Source organism: Ranitomeya imitator, chromosome 2, assembly GCF_032444005.1.
Source record: "Ranitomeya imitator isolate aRanImi1 chromosome 2, aRanImi1.pri, whole genome shotgun sequence".
Lineage (NCBI taxonomy): Eukaryota > Metazoa > Chordata > Amphibia > Anura > Dendrobatidae > Ranitomeya > Ranitomeya imitator.
This window is the reverse complement of record NC_091283.1, coordinates 103181763-103204688: the sequence shown is the minus strand read 5'-3', so window position 1 is coordinate 103204688 and position 22926 is coordinate 103181763. Positions and strand designations below refer to the sequence as shown.

The 22926-nt window shown below is 47.2% G+C and overlaps 1 protein-coding gene across 1 annotated transcript in view; it reads right to left on the bottom strand.

The window, feature by feature from the left end:
• Positions 1-215: 215 nt before the first annotated feature.
• Positions 216-22926, bottom strand: part of COMMD5 (COMM domain containing 5) — a 30281-nt gene continuing 7570 nt past the window's right edge. The window contains exons 6-7 of the mRNA XM_069747080.1: positions 4491-4566; positions 216-1363 (exon numbers count right to left, since the gene is read on the bottom strand). Of these exons, the coding sequence (XP_069603181.1) occupies positions 1262-1363; positions 4491-4566 (178 nt within the window). The 3' untranslated portion in view covers positions 216-1261. The remainder of the gene's footprint in view (positions 1364-4490; positions 4567-22926) is intronic.

The following is a 22926-nucleotide window of genomic DNA, read 5'->3' as shown; positions in this document are numbered from 1 at the left end:
TAGCTGCCTGAACCGACCAGGGGGAGAGGCCTGGGAAGATGATCGTCAATCTTCTGCTCTTCAGGTACGCCTGTAAAAGGTTCAACCGCCAAGGACAGGAAACCGATGCGTGGGAGAGGTGCCGCCCATTTTAGTCTTCCTGTCCTTGAAGGGCGGATCTGCTCTTGTGGTGGTGTCATGGGTGATCGATAAATGTAGATCTTCATGCATTTTGTGAGCTGCCTAAAGGACATTAAGAGGGTGTGCTTTTATTTCCATTTTATTCTTTCAAGACTGATGAATTCTTCTCGATGGAGATCAGTACTGTAGAATCATCTAATGACTGCAAACATCAGTTGGGACAATCCCCTTCACAAGGCTCTTCAATCCCATAAGGCATATGACAACATATTACTATTATTTCTGTGAAACATTTCCCGCCTTCACAATTTGTCATACATTAGAGTTCTCCGGTGATGGACATTATACTGTGAATGTGCCAGATAAGCTCAGTATTTGTCACCAGTGTCCTGCGTGAGTTTCACAGACTGATGTTTTGTAAGAACGGAGTTTTAACGTCTTCATATTAAAAGTTATCTTTTATATTAGAAAGTGAAACCACTCTGTGACCATTATGTTTTCTATTCTTACTCCTCAATTCTCTCTCTGCATGTTAGAGCTGCACGCCACATTTTAAATACAAAGATCTTCAAACATTTCATTATATTCAATATTTTTTATGACTGATGCAAAAATTAATAGTGCATCTAAAAAATGTAACACAAAGAATATTTACATGCACTCATATGTTACACTTCAATTCAGGGGGTAAAAGGGGTTCCGCACCTACATTGTGGACATCCTGTGGCCGTTTAGGCTGCGTTCAGATGAAAGCTGCAGATCTGGGACAGGTCACGTCTACAAATTGCCAGATGTGACTTGGTCAGCAAGCAGCACTCCACGGTTATCCACATCGTGGACAGGTGATGGCGCTCCGTCCCATTGGAACCAGCACTGTCCTGTCTCCAGCTGCTGCAACGATTATTGTAATGTGGTCCCATGTAAGTTACCTGTGGGGTAAGTGATTGGGCGTTGGCAGCCACCTTCCCTCAACTGCTTCATAATCAGCATTGCTTAGCTCATCTGAATCAGTAGATGCACTGACCGAGATAACTTGCTTCTGAGGAAATCTATCAAACATAGGCCTATAATCAGCCAGAGACCTGGGTGGCACCCAGCAGCAGAAATGGTGCAGACACCGTCATTCACAGTTCACATAGGGTCAGTCCTGGATTTTCAGAATGTTCTTCCTCTCAAGGTCATTCATTTCTTTCAAGAGCAGAGCAACATTGTACCGCAGCTCCTGGAATTTAGCAACCGGAACCTGGAAAATGACAAATGGGAAATTAATTTCTTGTAAATTGTACGTTCCCTGTGGGACTCAGACTCAACAGCGTTTAGAAAAATCATCCAATGTTGAGGTTCTTCTAACCCACTGAACTTTGTGATCCACCCGCGGCTATTTACTAGTTAAATGCCGCTGACAGCAGCATTTAAATGGTACTTCTCTTCCGGCAATCGCACCGGAAAGACGCACACCAATGACCTGCGTCATGTGATCGCAGGTCACCGATGTGTCGGCATGACAACCCAGGGCTCCTGGAGACCTCTATGGTTGTCACTGTCGAATTGCTGTGAGCACCACCCAGTGGTCGGCGCTCATAGCAAGTCAGCAATTCTACTACATAGAGGCGATCTGACCATCGCCTCCATGTAGCAGAGCCAATCGAGTTGTGCCAGCTTCTAGAGACTATTGAGGCATGGTAAAAGTAAAAAAAAAAAAAAAAAAAAGTTTGAAAATATAAATAAAAAAAAGAAGTTCAAATCACCCCCCTTTCGCCCCATTCAAAAGAGTCATATAGAAAAAATCAAAATCAAACATACACATATTTGGTATCACTGCGTACAGAATCGCCCGATCAATAATGAAAAAAAAAAAATAATGGATTAAACTGATCGCTAAACGGCGTAGCGAGAAAAAAAGGCAAAACACCAGAATTATGTTTTTTTGTTCCCGACAAATGCAATAACGGGCAACCAAAAGGTTGTATCTGCACCAAAATGGGATCATTAAAAACGTCAGCTCGGTACACATAAAATAAGCCTTCACCGAACCAGAGGTCACGAAAAATGGAGACGCTACGGCTATCGGAAAATTGCACAATTTTTTCAGCAAAGTTTGGAGTTTTTTTTCACCACTTTTTAGTGAACCGAGCAAAAATGCCAAACAAAAGACAAGTTTTTGCAATTTTACCCCACTTGGAATTTTTTTCCCGTTTTCTAGTACACAACATGGTAAAATCAATGGTGTCGTTCAAAACTACAACTGATCCTGCAAAAAATAAGTCCTCACATGGCCATATTGACAGAAAAATAAAAATGTTATGGCTCTGGGAAGGAGGGGAGCGAAAATGAAAATGTAAACCTAAAAAAGCTCTGGGGGGGTGAAGGGGTTATTATACTTACTCAGTGTCCGCCTTCTGCTTCCAGCTCTGCTACAGTCTTCTCATGCATCACCTGACCATAGCGCTGACTTTCCAGCTCATACTGCGAACTGTTGGCTTCTTTCATAATTAAAGCCCATGAGAACCTCATTATGAGAAAGTACTGGTCCACAAGGAAGAAGCTGGAAGTCACAAAAGCGGTCAGATGATGCAGGAGGGGACTAGAACAGTGCTGGGAGCAGCACAAGACAGAGGTGGGGAAATATTTGAAAACATAATCAAACAAAACCACTGGAGGGGTGCTTTATTCCCTTAGTGACCGCAGATACGCCTTTTATCGGTGATGGTTAAGAGTACTTATTCCTCAGCGCCGCTGCCAACAAATAAGGGTATAGCCCCCCCTAGCATTGGTAAATCTCCAAGGGTCTCTGCTACTGGAGGGGTGGGGTGGGGGGGGGGGGGGAGAAAATGATCAGTGCTGTTTGTCTTTTTACAGTCACGTTTGCTGTTATTTATCCAATAATGGCGATCAATAAAAAAAAAAAAAAAAAGTAGTAAAAAGAAAAAGAAAGGGTACAATATTTACAATTCATCCCTCTCTCTGATATTATCTAACGTATCTCCTGTGCCAACCCTGGGCCCTCCTGATCTGTTGCCCAGCCCTCCGCATCATCTTCTTGGGAAAAAAATGGCGGGTGCATGCTCAGTGAGCTCACCAAGATCTGCCAGTTAATGGTTTTTGATCACAGTGATAGATCCTATCAAAGTGATCAAAATAAATAAATTAAAAATATATAGTAAACCAAATTACCCTTTTTCACCCCTTTAGTTATATAAAACAAAAATTCAAAAATAAGAAATGGCAATTTCTTTCTTCATTCTTTGCAGTTAGGGCTGTTTTTTTTTTTTTACTTTTGAAAAAAAAAAAAAAAAAATTCTATGAAGATATGATGGCTAATGTTGAACGCAAGGGCTCGCTACTCGAGTTTGCATCGGGTATCATCAGAGTATCTCAGATCCCAACATGGTTTTTTTTTAGGTGTCAAATAACAGCGAAACATGCAGGGTGGGGATTCGAGCAGGTCGCAAGAATACCCGCGATATTCGGTGTGTACCCGATGCAAACTGGAGTAACGAGCACTTGCGGTCAACACTAATGACGACAAAATGTTATCAAATTCTGTCTCGTACCTGTGGGTTTAAAATGCTCTGGATACCCCTGGATAAAATCCTTGAGGGGTGTAGTTTCCAAAATGGGGCTCACCAAACGGGACACGGCGCCTGCCATTGATTCCAGACAATTTTGAGAATTTCCCTTCTGAGCCCTGCCGTGCGCCCAAACAGTGGATTTCCCCCCACATATGGGGTACTCGTATACTCAGGAGAAATTTCACACCAAATTTTGGGGTCCATTTTCTCCTGTTACCTTTATGAAAAAAAAAAAGGTTGGGTTTAAAGTAAAATGTTTTGTGAAAAAAAAAGTTCACTTTTTCCCCTTTCAAATTGCTTCAGTTCTCGTGAAGCACCTGAAGGGTTAATAAACATCTTGAATGTGGTTTTGAGCACCTTGAGGGGTTCGATTTTTTGAATGGTGCCACTTTTGGGTATTTTCTGTCATATAGGTCCCCCAAAGTCACTTAAATTGTGAAGTGATCTCTTCCCCCCCCCCCCCCCCAAAAAAAAAAAAGGAAGGAGGTTTTGTAAATTTTGTTGGAAAAATGGGAAATTGCTGGTCAACTTTTAACCTTTCCAACTTACGAACAAAAATAAGTTATGTTTCCAAAATTGTGCTGATGTGAAGTAGATATGCAGGAAATTATATTTATTAACTATTTTATTTTGTGTGACATCTCTCTGATTTAAAGGGAACAAAAACACTTTAAAAACAGTCTCAGAATCAGTGGGATCCGTTGAAGCGTTACAGTTATTACGGTACCTCAAAGTGACACAGGTCAGAATATAAAACAAATAAAAACTTTTTTTCTTGTTTTTCCATAGGGAACTTACTTCAAAACGATGGGACTCTCCATTGGAGAGCTTCATCTGCATTAGAATGGACGGCTGCAGCGCCCGGGAAAGTGAGCTGAGAAAAGCAAGATTTTTAACATTATTGTAAAACCAGTTCAAATAGCGAAAGAGCAAAGAACAAAAACACAAAACAGCCCTATTCTACCAAAAACACATTTACAGAATTTGGAAAAGGTTCCTTTATAGTCATTTCACAGTGGTATACAGGAAAAACATGGACTGTTAGTTGTATTAACGGGAACCTGTCCCCTCCAAAATCAAAGGTGAGCTAAGCCCACCGTCATCAGGGGCTTATCTTAGCTCACCTTCGATTTTGGGGGTGACAGGTTCCCTTTAAAGCGTAGATCAGATGATGCCAGGATTAATGATAATCCCTCTGGTGCGAAATAGAAAATGCAATCGGCAATGGCGGACCGCTGATTGTTGGTTTGGTCCCGTATGTCATCACGTCATTGGAATGTGTTCTTTTTACAACTTTACATTATCTGACTTTTGGGTCAGACAGAAAACTGCTCCAGCAACAGACAGATTCTGGTTTGTGAATGCTCCACCTAATCTTATTATTATCGGACAATATGGCAGGATTTCAGCTGTCTGACCTGGTTTTCACAATTTGAAGCATTTAAAAAGTTTGCCAGTATTACAGGATATGTCATGTTCCCTTTAACCATTTACTCCCATGGTAAGTTTCTGTTTTTTCCTCCCCTTTTTACAAGAGCCACGCAGGACGATGGAACTGGCAATAGAAATCTCATCAGTATGATTATGGAGAAACCAAACTTATCCAGTTTTTTCTTGTTTTAAAACGGTTAAAACAAATAAATCAGAAACTTGTAGGAAAAAAAAAAAAATAGTTTTTTTTTGTGTCGCCATTTTCCGAGACCTGTAATGTTTTTATTTTTTGGTTGATAGAGCCGTGTGTGAGGGCTCATCTTTTGGGAGGGGAGCGGGACAACATTTTTAATTAGATGTGATATTTTGGTGGCTTCTTACAGCATTTTTTTTTGCAGTATTGCAGCTACCAAAAAAAAACCAAAAAAAAAAACCCGTTTTGTGTTTTAATTTTTCCGTTTACCCTGTTTAATGATAACATATACAGTACTCACAAATAGTAATATTTGGTTTTCGGGGGATATTTAAGGAAAACGTAAAAAGTTCCCGCTACTGTGATATTTTATCATGAAAGTTGGGTATTTAAGTAGAAGCATGCAATGGTGATGTCATCATCGCTAACAATTTATTGAAACAAAAGCCAACAACAGTGGTGAGTATACCCCCCAAAAATGTCAATGTCTTGAGAATCAATTACAGCTTGACCACGATGACATCTCCTGCTGTTCACAAGTGGAGTTATTGTCTGAGGCATGGCATCCCACTGTTCTTGAAGGGCGTCCCTCAGGTCAATGAGGTTCTGGGGTGCAGAGTTGCGAGCCTCTACATGGTCACTCAGCTGATCCCATAGGTTTTCTATGGTATTCAGGTCTGGGGAAAGTGCAGGCCACTCCATTGGAGGTACCCAGTCTCCAGCAGCCACTTCCTAATGATGAAAAGAGCTGGACCCTTGTCATCCATGAACGCAAGATTAAGCCGGTGTTATTCATGCAGAGGCATAATGACTGCATTAATGATGTTACTCAAGCAGTACGAGCTACCATCCACAAAGCGTAGGTCAGTTCTGCATTAACTAGCCACCCTGTAACACCACCAAAGGCTCTTCTGGTGACAACAGTGGCTGATGCATAGCGCTCTCTGTTGTCTCCAACATAGTTGTGGCCATCATTTACGCGCAGCGTGAATTGACTCAAATTTGTAAAGTGCTGCGGAATATGATGGTGCTATAAAAATAAAAACTATTATTACATTCTCCAGTGAACAGCACTGAGCCAAACTTGTCCCTCATCCAGCGACGATAACATCTGTGCTTGGTGGTGTGGTCAGGTAGCCCTGTTAGGTGTCGTCATGGGCCATGATGTTAAAATGTGAACAGCATGATGTGGAGGACTGTTTAATACCAACTCTAATTGAACCCTGAAATTTAATGGGCGATTCATGGATCCAACACCTGTTGTGAATTTTGCCATTAAAGGCATTGTCCACTATTAGGACAACCCCTTCTTAAAGGAAACCGGTCACCCTCAAAATCGAAGATGAGCTAAGCCCAACGGCATCAGGGGCTTATATACAGCAATCTGTAGGGCTGTAGGGAAGCCCCCGATGTATCCTGAAAGATGAGAAAATAGGGATTTTTGTGTACCCACCGTAAAATCCTTTTCTCCGAGCCATTCATTGGGGGACACAGACCGTGGGTGTATGCTGCTTCCACTAGGAGGCTGACACTATGTGATACAAAGAAAGTTCGCTCCTCCCCTGCAGTATACACCCTCCTGCTGGCTCTCAGCTAACCAGTTTGGTGGAAAAGCAGTAGGCGATCAATAACAATATATAAGCGTATAACATGTCACATTATTTATGAGAGTATAGCATGTCAAATTATAAAACAAAACACAAGTGCATAATAGGGTGGGAGCTGTTTCCTCTAATGAATGGCTCGACGAGAAGGATTTTACGGTGAGTACACAAAAAAAATCCCTATTTCTCCTTCAGCTCATTGGGGGACACAGACCGTGTGACGTCCCAAAGCAGTCCCTGGGTGGGGACAACATCAGATCAGGCCCTGTGTAAAGGTACCGTCACACTCAGCAACTTTACAACGAGAACGACAACGATCCGTGACGTTGCAGCGTCCTGGATAGCGATCTCGTTGTGTTTGACACGCAGCAGCGATCTGGATCCCGCTGTGCCATCGCTGGTCGGAGCTAGAAGTCCAGAACTTTATTTGGTTGTCAGGTCAGCGTGTATCGTCATGTTTGACATCAAAAGCAACGATGCCAGCAATGTTTTACATGGAGCTAACAACAAGCGAGAACGATAAGTGAGTCGCCGTTACGTCACTGGATCGCGCCTGCATCGTTCTGGAATTACTGCGTTTGACGTCTCTACAGCGACGCTCCAGCGATCGGCTCGTTGTCTATATCGCTGCAGCGTCGCTGAGTGTGACAGTACCTTAACCGCTACTTACAAGTGTGCCACCACGGCCTGCAGAGTCCGTCTGCCCAGACTCACATCTGTGGAAGTCTGAGAATTAAAGCACTTCAAGAATGCATGCGGACTCGACAAACCCGCAAACGAGCAGGCGTGCTGTGCCGACGCCTGTGCATAAAATCCAAGAAACCTTGATAGACAGGGAGATAGATGCCAGTCTAACACGGACGGACTCCTGGATGGTGTAACGCATCCTCCAAGCTAACATGGCGGATGAAACGGCTAAACCCTTTCTGTAACAGTCAGGAAGCCGTCCGCTTACAGTGAGGTAGCCCAAATAAAGTATCCAACCGTCGGAAGGACGCCGTCTTCGAGACGTACCTACTCAGAGCAGTGACCACGTCCAGAGTATCGGGAACCCATTCCGTTATGTGGACTGGTGCAGAAAGAGATGAGGGAAGAACGATGCCCTCATAAAAGTGGGAATACAATACAACCTTGGTAACAAGGGACGGAGATGGCCTGAGGGCAACCTTGCCTTGATGGTAATAAGGGAAAAAACCTGAAAGAACTGAGTGGCCAGCTCCGAAGACTCGTCAGGATGAGGAGATCGCAGAGAAAAAGAGGGGACCTTCCCTGATAGTAAAGTCTGTCCGGATCAAAAAGGAGTCTACTTTAAGACTCCCAGGATCATTAAGGTCCCAAAGATCTAACGGTATGCGATAGGGAAGAACCACGTGTGAAGACTCCCTGCGAGGAAGTCCATATTTGCAGTTTTGTTGCAATAAGACGGAAAAATACTAGTTCAAGAAAACCAGACATGGTCAGTGCGGATCTCCCAGGATCACTGCTTCCGAAAAGATCTTGGAAGTAGTGGAAGAGGGGTTAAGGAAACTGGTACCATGGAAGAACCAGAGCATGCAGTGCAATAGCTTTTGGACCTGGAGGCCAAACCATGAACTTAGAGTACATTGGCGTTCAGTCTGGACGCCCTCCGACCTACATGTGGAGTGCTCCAGAGAAGATAGATCTGATGGAAGACTTCCGGGTGAAGTTTCCACTCACATGAGGCGGGACCCTAACGGCGTCTGCCGCCCAAAGTTCTACTCCTGAGATGTGCCGTGTGGAGGTCACGGAATGATAGATCATGGCCCAACAGAGAATGTGAGGTACCACGGCCATGACCGTGGGTACCTGCTAGATGATTGACGTATGGCACAGACGTGGGATTGTCAGATTGAATCGGATGGGGTGACCCGCCAGAAGGCAGTGGACCTGCTGTAGAACTAGCCATACCGTTCGGATCCACAGAACAATGATCAGGAGAAGAGGACTGGCATCGGTAGTCACTAATAACCATTGAACCGGGAGAAAGGATCTCCCCTGGATGAGGAAGGCGCTCAGAGACTACCCTCTGAAAGCCTGATTGACCTGCGGAAACGAGGAGTGAAGGAACCGTTTCCATTGTAGTCATCAATTTTCCTCAGAATCCTCCTAGCAAATCAAATGGAATGAGGGGATGAGTTTACAAGTGCGCGAGCTCCCTGTTGAAGGGCCACGGCCTTGTCTCAAGGGAGAATCATCAACCTTCGGGAAGATTCCAGGATCATTCTCAAGAATGATATCTGCTGGGCTGGAAATGAGGAAAAACTTGTCTAAGTTTAGCTGCCAGCCCAGGAGAGAGGGGCTATCGCAAGAGATAGACGACTCTGCGCCGGGCTGAAGGAGTGGCTAGAAAGTCGATCAAATAGGGCAGGACGACCACGCCTCTAGGGTGCAAGAGGAACATGACAGCCGCCATAACTATTGCGAACACTCTGGGTGCAGTAGCAAGGCCAAATGGACAAGGTCGGGATTTGAAAATGCTGTTTGCGAGAGGGAATTTTTGAAGAGGTGAAAACATAGGAATGTGAGAGAGTAAGCATCCCGAATGTCAGTGGATGCCAGAAACTCCACCTTTTTTCGTTGAAGTAATGGCTGAGCGGGGGAACTCCATCCAAAGAAGGGGGACTTTGTCAAGCTTGGTAGAAGTTTGAGGTTCAGGGTCGGTCTTACTTTTCGGTCCCCATTTTGGAACCAAGATCCCTTAGATCTAGACCGTCCTGGACAACTGATCCACTGCTGGTTGGGTCTATAGGAAATCAAAATAGTTAAGGTCCCTGACCAAGAGACCATTGCTCTAACAACACATGCGGCGGCTAAGGGAGGGTAGAGCGCTGAACTGGAGACCGCAAGACAGAACGAACTAGATTTGCTATCTGACAGTCCGTTGTATTTTTAATTGATGACCCATTGGGTAGGGATACTGGTAGGTATACCACAGGAGATTCTACACGGTTAATATGCCAAGTGGCAGAATGCGCGACTGCATGCAGAACGTCAGGAAAAACCGTCTCTTACTATCGCCGCTCTTTTGACTGTGAAGAGTTAAAATGATGAACCCTCGATCCACCATCCTCTTAACAGGGAAGTGGAGAGGGATTGTCCACCTTCTTTCATCATCTGCTAAATAGTGGAGATGCAGAGGGGGTGTTCGGACGCCAAAAAGGGAGCCTCTGTACATCCACAGAGTTAAGGTGGGCAGGGTTGGCTGTCCGGCGTTAGGCCTGGCTGTAGAAGAGGATACATGGAGGCGACACTCCATGTGCTCGTCTATTGATGGTGTGGGGAGATCGGTGCCCTTTAAAAGGACCCGCCATGGCATCTCATGTCTTAGGTTGGTATATGTGGAGGGGACACCCCGTGTGTTTGCATATTGGCTGAAAAGGATACCGCGCTTGCAGAGGTTTCTGTCCAGTGGATCGCTTAACCAGACGCTCCCTGTCCGGGTGAATAGCAAATGCTCTGCGAGGGAGTTTAGTTTCCTCATAAGGGACACTGCGTAATCTAGAGTAGAACCAAAGTCCTCGTCAATCTACAGAGATTGGTTGATGATGTAAATAGGCAAATCCATCCTTTTCTGAAGTTCTGGTGAGTCCAGAACCAAGGCAATATCCGATCCATATTCAGAGACTTGTTCTCAGAAAATCATTGGTGAGGGATCAGGAAATGAAACTTCTATTTTCTAGGCATGTGTGCATCTCTAGACGCCTGTATGTTTCTAGGAAACTTGCGGCTCCTGCTAGCCGACGGCTTGCATGAAGGAAAGGGACCATCTATATTGGTCCTGCGAGCACTCCGAGCCACAGAGAGTTCACTGAGGGATTCAAATCTCTTGGGAGAGAATCCATGGGTTGCGTCAGTGACGAAGCCCACTCAGGGAACTAGGTACTCTGGGATAAGCTGGGATCAGAGGCGGAGGGCTCCTGAGCTCATTTAGGGTGGCCGGCTTTGGACTGGTCATGTGCTTTTAAGACCAGCGAATACTGGTCCTGTGCCTTTAAGAGCAGGGAATACAGGTCAAGGCAGGAAATACTGGTCATGCTAAGTACAGGGGGAAGATGCAGGGGAAGAGTGCAGTACTTCCTTACCCGGATGCAGAGTCGTTGTGCCTCTTTAATGCAAAACCATAGCGTGTGCGTGTCGGCAGGGTGGACCAAGATGGCAACCGTGAGTTGCAGAGGTGATAAAGTCTTGCAGAGAGAGAGAAACACAAAATTGGGGGGCGGAGCCATAGAGGCTGTGTGGGCGGAGCCTCCTGACCCATGAATAGGCCCAAACCGGGGCCTAAATTTCTGCAGCCGGCGTGACCAATACCAGCGTTGCCGAGGGAAACGATCGCTCCTGTGCCAGGGAAGAAGCGCCAGAAAAGGTGGGCGGAGCCACCTTAGCGTGCCATAAAGTGCAGGCGCGGCTTCGGGCCTACACATCGGCCGAAGCCGGGGGCTAAATTTTTGCAGCGGCCGGAGCATTACCTCAGAGAGGTGAGCCGCAGGGAAGCGGAGGCTGCCTGTCAGTATGTGAATATCCCACTGCAGAGGCCCACCGCTGACTGGATCCACTCACCATCGGTGCGCGTCCCGGCATGGAGCCGCCGCGGATGACTAGGTTTCAGCGCTGAGAAAAGCGCGCACTCTACTGTTCTGCTGCAGGGATAGAGGGATAAACCTCAATCACCCATGCCTTTGTTAGGGAGGTGGAGAGGATCCGTCCGCCTCCTTGTGCCATCCGCTTTCACAGTGGTGGTGGTGGGACAGTGGGGGCTGCTCGGACGCCATAGAGAGGGGCCTCTGTACAGCCAGGGAGTTCAGCCCCCGGGTGGACAGGGCCAGTTGTCCGGCTGTAGACCTGGCTCCAGGAGAGGATACATGAATGTTGTGAATTCTGCTCTTGGGTTCCCTCCAGTGGTTGTAGGTGGGAATGCAGTGGTCTCTGACTCGCAGTCCTGGCCAGGTGTTTCTGCTGATTGCAGTTCTGACTGGGATATTTAGGTGTGCGGGATTCATTAGTCCTTGCGAGTTGTCAATGTTTCTTCTGAAGTGTTGGATCTCTTTCTGGCTTCTCCTACTCAGCTGTCAATTCAGCAAAGATAAGTGTCTTTTTTTGTTTCTGTGGCACACATGCAGTGTGCTTACATTCTGTGCTATTCATTTGTTTTTCTCTTGTCCAGCTTAGACTGTGTCAGTGTTTTCTCAGTCTTGTTGGATTCTCTGGAGATGCAGATATACGCTCCACATCTTTAGTTAGATGGTGGAGTTTTTGTATTTTCTGCTGTGGATTTCTTGGAAGGATTTTTAATACTGACCGCTTAGTATCCTGTCCTATCCTTTCCTATTTAGCTAGTGTGTGCCTCATTTGCTAAATCCTGTTTCCTGCCTACGTGTGTCTTTTCCTCTACTACTCAGTCAATATTTGTGGGGGGCTGCCTATCCTTTGGGGTTCTGCTCTGAGGCAAAGTAGAAATTCCTATTTCCATCTATAGGGGTATTTAGTCCTCCGGCTGTGTCGAGGTGTCTAGGTTTTGTTAGGCACACCCCACGGCTACTTCTAGTTGCGGTGATAAGATCAGGGTTTGCGGTCAGTATAGTTGCCACCTACTCCAGTGAAAGTTTTCATGCTGCTCCAAGGTCACCTGATCATAACACATGAAGGCGACACTCCATGTGGTCGCCTGATGCTGGTGTGGGGAGATCGGGACCATGAAGGAACCGACGCCCCTGAAGTGAGCTCAGGCATGGCTTCTCACGTTGCAGGAGAGGGTACGGGGAGGTATACTCGGCGTGCTCACCTGTTGATGATTCGGGGGAGATCGGAACCTTGAAAGTATCTGCCGCCCCCTTCACTTTGTTAATTAAAAATTTTACAGGAAAGTAAAAAATAAAATAAAAATGTTGGGGTCTGAATCAGACCCAAGTGCCTCCTACAGACACCAAGCAAGAACTGGTTAGCTGAGAGCCAGCAGGAGGGTGTACACTGCAGGGAAGGAGCCCACTTTCTTTGTATCACTTAGTGTCAGCCTCCTAGTGGCAGCAGCATACACCACGGTCTGTGTCCCCCAATGAGGCGAAGGAGAAAAGAGGTTAGATTATACTCACCTGGGCGCGTGGTCCGGTGCCTCCCATCTTCTAACGATGACGTCCTCTCCTTGTCTTCACGCCGCAGCTCTGGCGCAGGCATACTTTGTCTGCTCTGTTGAGGGCAGAGCAAAGTACTGAAGTGCGCAGGCGCCAGGAAAGGTCAGAGAGGCCCGGCGCCTGCGCACTGCAGTACTTTGCTCTGCCCTCAACAGGGCAGACAAAATACGCCTGCGCTGGAGCCGCAGACAAGAAGAGGACGTCATCGGAAGAAGATGGGAGGCCCCGGACCGCAGCGGGACCGCCTCTGGGTGAGTATAATCTAACCTCTTTTTCTCATCTTTCAGGATACATCTGGGCTTATCTACAGTATTAAGGCCCCTTCACATTTAGCGACGCTGCAGCGATACCGACAACGATCCGAATCGCTGCAGCGTCGCTGTTTGGTCGCTGGAGAGCTGTCACACAGACCGCTCTCCAGCGACCAACGATGCCGGTAACCAGGGTAAACATCGGGTAACTAAGCGCAGGGCCGCGCTTAGTAACCCGATGTTTACCCTGGTTACCATGCTAAAAGTAAAAAAAAACAAACAGTACATACTTACCTACAGCCATCTGTCCTCCAGCGCTGCGCTCTGCTTCTCTGCTCTCCTCCTGTACTGTCTGGGAGCCGGAAAGCAGAGCGGTGACGTCACCGCCCTGCTTTCCGGCTCACAGCCAGTACAGGAGGAGTGCAGAGCGCAGCGCTGGAGGACAGACAGCTGTAGGTAAGTATGTACTGTTTGTTTTTTTTTACTTTTAGCATGGTAACCAGGGTAAACATCGGGTTACTAAGCGCGGCCCTGCGCTTAGTTACCCGATGTTTACCCTGGTTACCAGTGAAGACATCGCTGGATCGGTGTCACACACGCCGATCCAGCGATGTCTCCAGGGAGTCCAGCGACGAAATAAAGTTCTGGACTTTATTCAGCGACCAACGATCTCCCAGCAGGGGCCTGATCGTTGGTCGCTGTCACACATAACGATTTCATTAACGATATCGTTGCTACGTCACAAATAGCAACGATATCGTTAACAATATCGTTATGTGTGAAGGTACCTTTACAGAATGCTGTAGATAAGCCCCTGATGCTGGTGGGCTTAGCTCATCTTCGGTTTTGGGGGTGACAGGTTCCCTTTAAAACTAAATGTCAGCCCCGATCACCTCCCATGCCGGCGCTGTTACCGTGGTGTCTGCTCTCGCTCTCCCGGGGCTGTGATGCGGTGTTGTGACATGTGACCCCAGCATCCAATCAGTGCTGGTGTCAGTGCCTCAGCCTCCTTATGAGCTGAGCATGAACAGGAAGTCCGGGTAGCTCATCTAGGACTTCATCTTCAATTTGTCCGAACGCGGAGTCAGTGACGCCAGCACTGATTGGGCCCCGGGCGTCACATGTCACAACACCGCATCACAGCCCCTGGGAGAGCGAGAGCCGACACAGCTGGAACAGAGTTGTCACGGGAAAGGAGTATTGGCTTTATTATTTTATGAGGAGCCGAACATTTAGTTTAAGAAGGGTTTGTCCTAGTAGTGGACAACCCCTTTAAGCTCCTTCTTAGAGAACAGCAAGTTGTGCAAAAACTACTGAAACATTGAACAGCTGGACAAGTGCATTCAGAAGTTTAGAGAAGGTCACGTTAAGTTCATCTGAAAAGATTAGAGTAGATTATAGGATCATCCTGAAATTTCACCTGAAAGCCAAATATCTTTAACTTTTTGTGAGTATTGTACATGTATGGATTAATTCTTTATAATTTGATAGGTCTGACTTTTCTGGACTCTGTGATACCACATATATATTTTTGTTGTTCTCTATTTTTAATGGGGGAAAAGAGAGGTGCTTCGAATGTATGTTTTATTTTACATTTTTAAAACTTTCCGTATTTCTTAATCTACCGTATATACTCGAGTATAAGCCGAGATTTTCAGCCCAAAATTTTGGGCTGAAAGTGCCCCTCTCGGCTTATACTCGAGTCACGGTGGGCGGCAGGGTCGGCGGGTGAGGGGGAGAGGGCGCTGAGGCATACTCACCTAGTCCCGGCAATCCTGGCGCTCCCCCTGCCCGTCACACGGTCACGTGGGACCGCTCATTAGAGAAATGAATACGCGGCTCCACCTCCCATAGGGGTGGAGCCGCATATTCATTTCTCTAATCACCGGTGCCGGTGACCGCTGATAGAGGAAGAGGCTGCGGCACCGAAGACAGTGTGACAGGCAGAAGGAGCGGGACGCCGGGAGCAGGTAAGTATGTCATATTCACCTGTCCCCGTTCCACACGCCGGGCGTCGCTCCATCTTCCCGGCGTCTCTCCGCTCTGACTGTGCAGGTCAGAGGGCGCGATGACGCATATAGTGTGCGCGGCGCCCTCTGCCTGATCAGTCAGTGCGGAGAGACGCCGGGACCGGACGCTGGGAGCTGCAAGTAAGAGAGGTGAGTATGGCGTGTTTTTTTTTTTTATTGCAGCAGCAATGGCACAGCTTTCTATGGCACAGCTATGGGGCAGGAATGAACGGCGCAGAGCACTATATGGCAGCTATGGGGCAATACTGAACGGCGCAGAGCACTATATGGCAGCTATGGGGCAATACTGAACGGCGCAGAGCACTATATGGCAGCTATGGGGCAGTAATGAACGGTGCAGAGCACTATATGGCACAGCTATGGGACAATAATGAACGGCGCAGAGCACTATATGGCACAGCTTTATATGGCACATCTATGGGGCAATAATGAACAGTATGGAGCATTATATGTGGCACAGCTTTATATGGAGCATCTTATAGGGCAATAATGAACGGTAGGGAGCATCTATTTTTATTTTTGAAATTCACCGGTAGCTGCTGCATTTCCTACCCTAGGCTTATACTCGAGTCAATAAGTTTTCCCAGTTTTTTGTGGCAAATTTAGGGGGGGGGGGGGGGGGGTCGGCTTATACTCGGGTCGGCTTATACTCGAGTATATACGGTACTTTGGGGACTGGAACCTAAGATTGATGCTATATACTGTAATAAAAGTAAAGTAGATATTGATCAAAGAGGATTTAACAAATGGTAGATGACCACTACACACAAATACGTCCCATATGTTGTCATTTGCATTACAGAGGGTCTCTCTGGCGGACGGATGCCTCGTCATCAATCCTGACTGTGACCATAGTTGGGTGCATGCCTCCTGAGTAGGGTTGAGCGACTTAGTTTTTTAGGGTCGAGTCGAGTCTGGTCTCTCGAACTCTCTCTCGAACTCTCGAAAAGTTGGTGTTACACATTGCAAATTGCTACAGCGCACAAGCGAGAAGATGAGACCTATGTCATCACTCTGCCCACGCCCCTTCATTGGCTGAAAAAATGGCGCCAAACGCGTCATACGAAACTTTGCCAAAAGTCGGCGACTTTTGAATTTGTCCGATCAGTTTCGCTCAAGCCTACTCCTGAGTGTGCACCCGACGGTGTGAATATAAACAGTGTGCACCGAACCTTAGACTGAAGTCATTATCTTCTGTTAAGACCACAACAGTAGAGATGAACTAGGATGTGGTCATAAATCAAAAGATAAAAGTGTTATGAACCCGGTTATGAGAACTCACTGACAGATTCACAGTTAATCATTCTGCAGTCTGAAACACAGAAGTCAAACGGTTAAAAAATTGTAATGAAACCTAATCAAATAAATACTGTATATACTCCAGTATAAGCCGACCTGAGTATAAGCCGAGGCACCTACTTTTGCCACGGAAACACCAAGGTTACTTACTGGTAGCCGGTTTTTCCGGAACCCATGACGGCACACCTGAGAGAGGGGATCCGCCCAGCCAGGACAGGAAACCCTACTGAAAATAAAAGGGCGGTACCTCTCGGTCGCTTCAGTTGGTTTTCAGAGCATGAGAGGCCCCCCTGGTTAGTACACATGGCAATCCAACACCAGATCATATTAACTAAAAAAGCACCCAAAACAATAGTGCACACCGAAAGGGTGATAAAGGGGGGGAATATACGGGTGCCGTCATGGGTTCCGGAAAAACCGGCTACCAGTAAGTAACCTTGGTGTTTTCCCTTCCCCCATGACGGCACACCTGAGAGACTTTTGTAGAATGAAACCTTAGGGAGGGACCACCGCTTGTAGTACCCTTCTACCAAAGGTTAGGTCAGCAGAGGAGGAAAGGTCTAGCCGGTAGTGCTTGAAAAAAGTTGAGGGTGAGGACCAGGTAGCAGCCTTGCAAATTTGATCAATTGATACCTCAGCCTTTTCCGCCCAGGAGGTAGCCACGGCTCTGGTAGAGTGAGCCTTGATGCCTTCAGGAACCGGAGTGCCACCCGCAGAGTAGGATAAACTAATGGCCTCCCTAATCCATCTAGCAATAGTATTTTTAGCTACCCCACACCCTCTTTTGCTACCCTGAAAGGCTATGAATAGGGTTTGGTCTTTCCTCCACTGACTAGTCATAGATATGTATTGTAACATAGATCTTCTCACATCTAGCATGTGGAACTTTTGTTCCCCTGGATTTCTACAGAAAGATGGTAAGGTAATCTCTTGACTCCTATGGAACTTTTGAACCACCTTGGGGAGATAAGCCGGGTCTGGTCTTAGAACGATCCTGTCATCAAAAACCTGAGTATAAGGAGGGGATATTGACAGGGCTTGCAAATCACTTACCCTACGTGCCGATGTTAAGGCTACTAGAAGAACTGTTTTAAGGGTAAGTAACTTAGGTGATAACTCCTGTAAGGGCTCAAAAGGGTGTTTAGTTAGAGCTTCTAAGACCACATTTAGATCCCAAGGAGGAATTTTTGGGATAACGACCGGCCGAGATCTACTGCAAGATTTTATAAATCGTGAAACCCATCTATTTGAGGCAAGATTACAGTTATATAGTGCCCCCAAGGCTGAAACCTGAACTTTAAGGGTGCTGGTTGCTAACCCAAGACGTAATCCTGCTTGCAGAAATTCCAGGATAGGACCCACTGGAGCCACCTCCCCCAATGGTTCACCCAGGAAGTCAAGAAATTTTTTCCATGTCCTACCATAGATTCTAGAAGTTATGGGTTTTCTGCTTTTCAACAGGGTGGAGATTAAACCTGGTGAGAATCCTTGGCGACTTAGTAACGCCCTCTCAAATTCCAGGCTGCCAGATGGAAGCCCTTCACCTGAGAGTGGGTTACTGGGCCCTGGGTTAGTAGGTCCGGAATTTCTGGCAAAATCCATGGATCTGTTACCGACATCTGCCTTAGAAGGGAGAACCATGGTCTCCTTGGCCAAAATGGAGCTATGAGGATAATTTTTGCCTGATCCTCTCTGATCTTCCGGATCACAACTGGGATCATCACTATCGGGGGGAATGCGTAGGCCAGAGAAAACTTCCAAGGTATTAGTAGGGCATCTACTGCGAAGGGATGTTCTTTTGGATTCAAGGAGCAGAATTTTCTGACTTTTTTGTTGTGCGAGTTGGCAAACAAGTCTATTTCTGGTGAGCCCCAGGCTTGGACTATTTGTTGAAATATCTGGGGGTTTAAGGACCATTCCCCCTGTCTTAAGCCTCTGCGACTCAGGAAGTCTGCTTGAGTGTTTTCTATGCCCCTGATGTGTAGTGCCGACAGAGATAACAGGTGTTGTTCTGCTAATTGGAAGAGTAGTTTTGATGCATTCATGAGGCCTTTGGACCTCGTCCCCCCGATGATTGACATACGCCACCACTGCTCGATTGTCTGTCAGGATTCGAGTATGGCGACCCTGGAGTAAAGGGAAAAAATGTCTTAGGGTTTTCTCCACTGCCCATAGCTCTTTTTCGTTTGACCCATAGTTTTTTTCTCGTATGGACCAGGTACCTTGTACAGAGTGAGACCTCAGATGAGCTCCCCAAACTGTACCGCTTGCGTTGGTCGTGATGATGTCTTTGACCGGATTTTTCCACCGGACCCCCATTGTCAGGTGGTGTTCTACAGTCCACCAAACTAGGGAATCCCTTACGCCCAGGGAGAGACATAGATTTCCTTCTAAATGCCCTCTTAATAGTCTTTGAGCTGAGAGAACTTCCCACTGTAGTTGTCTTAGGTGGAATTGTGCCCATTCTACTGCCGAAATACACGATGTTAACGAGCCTAGAAGGGACATCGCCTTTCTGAGAGTCATTGCGGGTTGACGTATTGCTGTACTGGCCAGGTTTATTATCTTGTCCACTTTGTTTTGTGGAAGGAGGCAGAGCTGACGCTCGGAGTCCAGTATTAACCCCAGAAAGGACTGTATTTTTACTGGCAGTAGTCTGGACTTGGGGATGTTTATTATCCAACCCAGCTCCATTAGAGTTGATGTTACCACTGAAACTTGAGTGCAGTGAGACTCTGACCTCCCCATTACCAGGAAATCGTCCAGATATGGGACAATTACTATATCCCAGGACCGGAGGTATGACATTACTTCCACCATCACTTTGGTGAAAACTCTGGGGGCTGTAGACAGGCCGAATGGAAGGGCTGTATATTGATAATGCTTTACCTGATTCTGAATATAGAGAGCTACTCTCAAGTATTTCCGATATTCCTGATGTATTGGTATATGGTAGTATGCATCCTTTAAGTCTATTACTGCCATGAAGCAGTGTTGGAAGAGAAGTTTTATGGTCGTGTTTATAGACTCCATCTTGAAAGTGTAGTTCTCTATAGATTGGATGGTTCTTGGAGAACTATTATAAATGTAAGGAAGCTCAACCAGTTTTTGGATCAAGAAGAGGGGGGGGGAGTAAAACCCGTCTCCCTCTTCCTGAACCGGGACTTCCTGAAGAACCTTTTTGTGGATAAGTCCCAAGATCTCGGTTTCTAGGGCAGATTGTTCCTGCTGGGACTTCCGTCGGGGAGTTATTATAAAGTTTTGTCTGGGTGGACAGACAAATTTTATTTTTAAGCCGTTTTTGATGATGTTCATGACCCAGATACTGGGGGAGATATTTACCCAGGCCGGAAAGAAGAGGGAGAGTCTTCCTCCCACTTCTGGCGTAATGTCATTGGGGGGATTTTTTTTGCCGATGTGGAGGGCTCTTTAAACATATAGCCCGATCCTCTCTTATCTCTAAAGTCCCAATTTTTTCTCTCCCCTGGGGGGCGACCTCTATTAGATCTTCTCCTCCGAAAGAAAGGTTTTTTTAGAATCTTTAGGGATGTTGGGAAAAACCTTTTTATCTCCTGCATGTTCCAGGATGTCTTCAAGTTTTTTCCCCGAAGAGAAGTTGGCCGTCACATGGAATAGAACACAGCTTGTGTTTAGATGGCAAATCCCCGGGCAACCTTTGAGCCAAAGGGCTCTTCTTGCCGCGTTGGACAAGCCCGCTGCTCTTGCCGTTAGTCTTGCGGAATCCGCAGAAGAGTTTGCCAAAAAAGCTGCTGCTCCTTGCACTAAAGATATATTTGCAAGGATGTCAGTTCTGGGTACTTTGTTTCTTAGCTGATCCTCTATCTGTTGTAGCCAGACTATTAGAGCACGGGCCGTACATGTTCCAGCAATTGCCGGCTTTAGGCCCCCCGCTGAGGCTTCCCAGATGTGTCTCAGAAAACTATCTGCTTTTTTGTCAAGCGGGTCTTTGAGAACACCAGAGTCTTCTAACGGAAGGGATGATCTTTTGAAACATTTGGCTACTGCCCCGTCAATCTTAGGGATCTTCTCCCAGGACTCAGTCTTTATCCTCAAAAGGATATCTCCTTTCGGATGAAGAGGGCAAAGAACCCATTTTTTCAGGCTTTTTCCACTCTCTCAATTAACGCTTTTATTTTTGCATTAACCGGAAAAGTGCGTTTCCTTTTCTCTTCTAGGCCACCAAACATGACATCTTCTAGTGACCCAGGTGTCTTCTCCTCTTTAAGCCCCATTGCAGATCTAACTGATTTAACCACTTTATCTACGTCCTCAGTTGGGAAACATGGACGACCTCCTGAATCACTGTCCGAGGAGGAATCTGAAGACTGGACAGAGGCCGAGGAGGTAGAGGGAGACCGGGATGTTTTATGACTCCCCTGTCTCTGAGAGGCATCCGACTCTGTGGATGCCTTACGGCTTCTCCTTCTTGGTTCGCTAAGGGCCAATTTCAAGGAGTCTTTTATTTCAGCCTGTATTATGGCTTTTAGGCTAGTGGCAAAATTAGGGGTCTCTTCTTGTATAGTTTTACTAATGCAGTCAGCACAGAGATCCTTCTGCCACTGAACTGCAAGCGGGTTTTTACAAAGGGCACACTCTCGGTTCTTTGTTTTAACACCAGCTTTCCTGGACCCCTAGTGATCAAAACAGACAAAAATGGACCCCGTTACCATAAGGGGGACATTCACGTAGATCACTCACCACCACCGACAATCAAGGGTACCGATTTTGGAGGCTGGACAGATGCACGTGAAGCGTCCCTCCTGGACGCCGACGAATCTTGCCGGACAGGACGACTGCTGTTTCTACCACTTGAGCGACTGCTCCTGGTATGCTGGTGGCTCGGCAAGGCATCTGGTGAGAGCTCCATTTGCTGCTGCTGCTGCTATGAAGGCGGCTGCTGCTGCTGCTCCTGCTGTCCTACTTCCATGGAGAAGTTTTTGGACATGAGCGTGTCTTCTGTGGTCCAACCCCCTTTTATGGGGGGACCACTGCAATCCCCGCCTCCTTCGGTGCCCAATAATGACCCCTCCCACTCTCTGCCGCGCCGCCGGGGTTCCCTCTCACCGGCCGGCGTTTTCTTCATGGGCGCCGCCATCTTGGATCTGGCGCCCGCCCCCGACGTCACGTGGGCACGCCCATTCCCAGCGTGCCTTGCGCGTGACGTCAGACGAGCGACCCGGAAGCGGCCACCGCACCTGGACGCCGGCAGAGAGGGGAGGGCGGCGTGGCAGCCATGGAAGGGAACCCGGCCCTCTGACCATGCTGCCCAACGCCCGCTCGGACGCAGAGACCCGGAGGACCCGCGGACGGCGCCTCCAGGGCCCGAACTCCGACGCACAGGCGCTGCCTGTTCTTCCACGCCGGGACGGGACCTGGGTAGGTGAAACCGCCGTGTTCAGCACAAGGGTCCCTGTCAGGACAGGAAACCCAACTGAAGCGACCGAGAGGTACCGCCCTTTTATTTTCAGTAGGGTTTCCTGTCCTGGCTGGGCAGATCCCCTCTCTCAGGTGTGCCGTCATGGGGGAAGGGAAAAACTGGGTATGCATTATCCCACAAATCCCTGTCCTGCTATGCGTGGCTCCCCTGTCCCCCATGGCTCGGGCTCCCCCATGCCATGGTTGTATACATGGCTCACATTGCCCCCCTACTCACGCCTGCATCTCCTTCGTCCCGGCGCCTCTCCTCTGTTCAGTGGTCATGTGGAACCACTCATTAAGGTAATGAATATGTGCGCCACGCCTATGGGAGTGGAGATGCGTCCATACTCATCACCTTAATGAGCGGTACCACGTGACCGCAGAGGAGAGGAGAGCTGCCGGCGCTTGACAACAGAGATGCAGGGATGGAGGGTGAGTATAATGTCTTCTGTTAGCCGGCGGCTGCAGCTGTCACTGTGCCACAGCCGCTGGCTCCTGCCTCTGCTATGCCGCTCCCCCGCCAGTGTTCTGGACAATTGACTCGTGCATAAGCCGAGGGGGGGTCGTTTTCAGCACAAAAAAATTGTGCTGAAAATATCAGCTTAAATACGGTAATTCTAATAAAATTAACTCCCAAAAGGTGTCTCAATCCTTCTACATTCAACTTGTTTTTTTTACCAATAAGATACATTTAAGTGATTGGACAGGATTAAAAACAAACTATGGCAATTTCCTCCCAGAAACAGCAGTGCACTCATCCATGGGTTACATCTAAAGTCAATGCTTTCTGGACGAAAACAGACATATATTCTAACCCACAAAAGCTTCTTTATATTGTGTT